General features: G+C 34.5%; 1 protein-coding gene across 1 annotated transcript; it reads right to left on the reverse strand.

Annotated features, from left to right (window-relative positions):
* Nucleotides 1-965: 965 nt before the first annotated feature.
* LOC114196079 (F-box/kelch-repeat protein SKIP6-like) lies at nt 966-2,435 on the reverse strand. Its single transcript, XM_028086596.1, has one exon. It carries the CDS (start codon nt 2,307-2,309, stop codon nt 1,227-1,229), a length of 1,083 nt encoding a protein of 360 aa, XP_027942397.1. The 5' UTR covers nt 2,310-2,435; the 3' UTR covers nt 966-1,226.
* Between the last annotated feature and the right edge of the window lie 3,571 nt (nt 2,436-6,006).

Raw genomic sequence — 6,006 nt, forward strand, 5'->3', positions numbered from 1 at the left:
CGAATATAGAGACTAAATTGAACAAAAATAACGAATATATAGACTAAATTGAACAAAAAATAATACTACCACAAACTGACACGTGGTACAATTGTGACTTGACTCGTGGACAATTTTTTTAAAAATTAAAAAATTAAAAAATTAAAAAATTAAAAAAATAAAAAAATTTTAAAAAAGTAAAAAAAAAATCATAAAAAAAAACCAGGAATTGACACGTGACATGTACTGTTTAAAAAGTTAACTATTTACCATAATTTGACGAAAATGAAGACCTAATTGAACACAAAACGAAAATAGGGACCAAATTGAATAAAAACAACAAAATTAGGGACCAAATGTATATTTAAACCTAATAATAATAATAATAATAATAATAATAATAATAATAATAATAATAAATGATGATAACAATAAGAATAAAATAATAATTAATAATTAAAAAAATTAAAATCATAAATTAAATCAAATATATAAAATCGAAATTATTGTGGAACGATTCATTCTGAACTATTATTTATAGTTTGTTCAATAATTACTAATATTATTAATATTATGACTACTAATTCATGCATCAATATTAAAAAAATGGAGGAAGTATAACAATTAAATAATCATGAAAATTGAATTAGTAGAGCAATTATTCATTTTTCAAACGTAAATTCTTTATAATTTGTTCAATAATTTCTAATATTATTGATATTATGAATATTAAATCATAAATATCTTTTGACATTGATGTTAATGTATTGACAACATAAGAGAGGTTCATTCTCCATTTTTTTGCATCTCTGTGTATTACTTGAGCATATTTCTCTCTTCACATTATAATTATAGACATGTATCTTTCTGTTTGGAAAAAGAATGATGCATACACCAACATGATGCAGAACACATATTTTGTGTTTAGGTGTAATTTGTGTAAGCACATTTTGACAACAATTATGTTCAACTTTTTGAATCAAACATTGTGTTCCTAAAGAAATATTTTATTGGGATACAATAAACAGGTATAGATATACATTTTCTGCCACTGGCATATGAATGTCATGTTATGATGCTTGTACACAAGTAGATTTACTTCTTGTAGCAGCACTGCTAGTTGAGCAGCTCCACTTATTCACAACTTTACATGTAATGGCAGAAACAGTGGTGCGATAAATGCGACCAAACCAAACAGAGTGGGAGGAATTGAAAGTAAACTTTAAAGAATGCTTACAAGAGAAAGGTCACAAGGAAACAGAAGAACAATGGACAACAGAGGAGCCTTTGGGAACAGAGAGGACTTTCCCAAACCAACCAAGTTGACCCCACAGTTCTCCATCTGAATTCTTCTGCACTCCAATCTCAGCGCACCAAATCTCCATTTCTTTCCCATTCCCTTGGCACTCCCACACCACACACAATTTCCCACCCAAATCAGCCATGGTGGCTCCACACAGAAACCTAGGCAAACCCTTCTCCAACCCCTTCAACTCCTCCCACACCCCGCGCCCCACATCGAACCCTTTGATTTTCCCCAAATAGTCGTAGCAGTACAAAATACCCTCCACCACGCACGCCCTACCTCTCCACCCGAGATCCAATTCTCCCCCTACGCTCTCCCACGATCCGCTGCGCGGCTCGTACGCGATGCCGCCGCGGTCCGCCATCGCGTACACCTTGTCGCCGACGACCGCGCTGGCGTGCATCCACTTCTCTCGGACCTCGGAGGGGCTGGCCACCCTCTCCCAGCGCCCAACGTCGGGGTCCAGGACCTCCGCCCAGTGGGCGGAGCGGGACCACGTGTCAGCGACGCAGCCACCGAGGACGTAAATCTTTCCATCGAGGACCCCCGCGGCGGCGAACTCCCGCGCGACGCGCATGCTTGGACCCGGAAGCCAGCGGTGGAAGCGGCAGTCGAGGAGCCAGACGTGCGGGGAGGGGACATCGTTGATGGAGCCGCCGAGGACGTAGATGGTGGAGCCGAGGACGGCGTAGGCGGAGCCCACGGCGGGGGAGGGAATTGGGGGGAGGGGCGCTAAGAGGGGGCTAGGGAGCGTGCGGTGGAGCGTGAACCACTGGAGGGAGGAGGCGCGCGTGCGGAGAGTGAGGTAGAGGAAGGGTTGCGTGCAGTTGAGGAGGCAGCGCGTGGTGAAGAAGAGAGGGGTAGAGAGGAGGGTGCGGAAGGGTTTGGAAACGAGGGATAGGGTTGGGTGGTGACAGCGAGGGATGCGTGCTATGCAGTTCAAAGCGACGTCGTCTGGGAGGGACGGGATCAGGTTGTTGGGTGGTGTCTCTGCTTCTCCTTCTGAAGAAGAGGGTTCACACATGGCTTCTGTTGTTGTGGAAGGTTACTTTCCCAACACAACCTACTCTTCTATCTATTTTCTTTTTCTGCCATCTAAATGTGTCTTACAATCACATCCTTCATAAACAACTAAACTAATATTATTTTATTTTCAAATTTTATTTTTAAATAAATATAATATTTTATTATTAAAGAAAGTTACCAAATTACTTTTAAAATTGCTATTCATCCTATAATTTCTCTTTTATTCTTTATTTATTTAATTTTATGGATAGTTTGACTTTTGTTGTAATCTTTTAGAATATCCTCATGTGATGTGATTTGACTTATTTTGGGCTGTTTGCTTATGATTATTTTTTTACTCTATTAGCTTGGTTTTGTTTTTTAATTTTCCAAGCAGCACATTGTTCCCATTATTTATCCCAATAGCATGATTTTGTTGGTAGGTGAGAAATTTTTTGAAAAATATCCAATAGATATTATTTGAAAAAATGAAAAATAATTTTTTTTTTGTCTTTTTAAAATTTGTTGATTTTAGAATAGATTTTGTATTGTGTAGTAAGTTATTTTATGTGTAATTTGAAAATATTAAAGTCAATTTAATTAAATTTTTTTTACTTTGTTGATTAATTTCATTTTTATAATAGTGATTTTGGAAAAAAAAAATTATGAATTATAATAGAGGTAACTAAAGTAAAAATAATTAATATATAATGTTTAATGTGGTGTTGTATCGTTTATTTTTTAATGTTTATTAAATATTTTAAATTAAAAAATTTGTTTGAAGTACGAATTATTTTTTATTTATATATTTATATTTTGATTTGTTTATAAGAATTTTATTGATAAAATATTTATTTTTACACAAAAATAAATAATGTAAAATTTATTGTTAGAATTTATAGTAGGTATTAAGTTTAAGGAAAATAATATATTAACATCCATTTATTGAGAACTCCACTTACAACTTGACGTGACATTGTCACTTTCTATTTGTTTTAATTTTCACGTTGGTTTTCTTTGGAAGGAAGCGAAAAGACAAAAAAACAAAAGGTGCAAATGCAAATTAGAAGAGAAAAAACAAAAAGTGTGAAAGAATGTGTGAAACCATTGTGCAGTATTTTTGCTTACCCATGACTACATAAGTGCTAACCTGTGGTATACATTTTGAACATGTATGAAAGGATGTACAAAACCTATTTCAATCTTCACTCTCTTCATTACTATATGTTGGTGAGTCAAAGAATAAAATTTTTGTAATTTAATTAACAACATATGAATTCATTCCCTTACTATGTGCCAACCCGTGAATTAATAAATGCTAACTCAGATGCAATGTTTTGCACATGAATTTTTTATTTCTTCAATAACTTCAATAGTGGCACTTTCATGCCTTGAGTTCATATGATAAAGTTAAATCTTCATACTCATATTCCTTCAAGTGAGTCTAGTTTGCCCCTATTTGTTGTTTGGAAAAGGAAAATAAAGGTGTATATATTTCTTCTTCACTACCAGTGTGCAGTATTTTTGCTTACCCATGGCTACATAAGTGCTAACCTGTGGTATACATTTTGAACATGTATGAAAGGATGTACAAAACTTATTTCAATCTTCACTCTCTTCATTACCAGTGTGGAGTATATGTTGGTGAGTCAAAGAATAAATCTTTTGTAATTTAATTAACAACATATGAATTCATTCGCTTACTATGTGCCAACCCGTGACTTAATAAATGCTAACCCCAGGTGCAATGTTTTGCACATGAATTTTTTCTTTCTTCAATAACTTCGATAATGACACTTTCATGCCTTGAGTTCATATGATAAAGTTAAATCTTCATACTCATATTCCTTCAAATGAGTCTAGTTTACCTCTATTTGTTGTTGGTGTATATATTTCTTCTTCACTACCAATGTGCAGTATTTTTGCTTACCCATGGCTACATAAGTGCTAATCTGTGGTATACATTTTGAACATGTATGAAAGGATGAACAAAACTTATTTCAATCTTCACTCTCTTCATTACCAGTGTGGAGTATATGTTGGTGAGTCAAAGAATAAATTTTTTGTAATTTAATTAACAACATATGAATTCATTCGCTTACTATGTGCCAACCCGTGACTTAATAAATGCTAACCCCAGGTGCAATGTTTTGCACATGAATTTTTTCTTTCTTCAATAACTTCGATAATGACACTTTCATGCCTTAAGTTCATATGATAAAGTTAAATCTTCATACTCATATTCCTTCAAATGAGTCTAGTTTACCCCTATTTGTTGTTGGTGTATATATTTCTTCTTCACTACCAATGTGCAGTATTTTTGCTTACCCATGGCTACATAAGTGCTAACTTGTTATATACATTTTGAACATGTGTGAAAGGATGTACAAAACCTATTTCAATCTTCACTATCTTCATTACCAGTGTGTATTATATGTTGGTGAGTCAAGTAATGAAATTTTCGTAATTTAATTAACAACATATGAATTCATCCCCTTACTATGTGCCAACTCGTGACATAATAAATGCTAACCCAGGTGCAATGCTTTGCACATGAATTTTTCTTTCTTCAATAACTTCAATAGTGACACTTTCATGCCTTGAGTTCATATGATAAAGTTAAATCTTCATACTCATATTCCTTCAGGTGAGTAGTGAGTGTAGTTTGCCCCTCTTTGTTGTTTAGAAAGGAAAATAAAGGTGTCTATATTTTTTGTTCACTACCACTACGCAGTATTTTTGCTTACCCATGCTACATAAGTGTTAACCTATGGTATACATTTTAAACATGTGTGAAAGGATGTACAAGATAGGAATTTAAATAGTTCTCTTGGATGTTGATGCCAAAGTGTTCCATGTCGAAGCATTGACAAGTCTTGTCCAAATTGCAGGGTGAGAGTAAATTTCTGAATTAAACATCTTCCTTGGCACATTATGACAAGGGTAATATAATAAATCAGCCTTGGCACCTCCCAATAAAGTTGATAAGTGTTGTCATAATTAGAAGGTGAAGTGAGACCATTTATTTCAAATATGCGTTAGCTTTTACAATGGTCAAACTAAATTTCTTAATTGGCACGTTGATACGATCCTATCCAGGAAAGAGTATGATCGTTTCTGAATTTAAACCCTCAAGGGGCACGACACGAATAAATCAGAGAAGAACGCGTCATAAGACAGAGATGGAGGACGCTATAATCTAGCAGATTGATAAGTCAAATGAAGATTCGCCACAAAGGTGTTAATCTTTGATAAGAACAGAGGCTTAAGCCAAGAACAAAGAGAACACTCTCTTTAATGAAATCAAATTCAATATATGACTAAAAGTTTTCTACATCAGTTTTTAGTACCTTTATTTATAGGCACATAAGTTTAAGCAAACATGCACACTACAAGAAGGTCCAAGCCCAAAACATAAAAGCATAAACTAATTATAAAAGAAAGCTCAAAACCCAAAAACATAAAACATAACTAATTTCTAAAAGAAAACCCAAAAGTTCATCTTCAAGTTCTTCTTGTATGGAATCTTGGGATAGTCCTCTATCATTCCCTCCTTCTTGAAGAGAATTAGTCCTCAAATTCGTACCACTTGAAGTTTAGGAAATAGACTTCTATCGTACCCTCCTTCTTAAAGAGAATTTGTCCTCAAATTCGTCTCACTTGAAGATTCTTTATCATTCTCCCCTGTTTGGAGAGAATTCGACTCGAATTCTGAA

Source organism: Vigna unguiculata, chromosome 9, assembly GCF_004118075.2.
Source record: "Vigna unguiculata cultivar IT97K-499-35 chromosome 9, ASM411807v1, whole genome shotgun sequence".
Taxonomy (NCBI): Eukaryota; Viridiplantae; Streptophyta; class Magnoliopsida; order Fabales; family Fabaceae; genus Vigna; species Vigna unguiculata.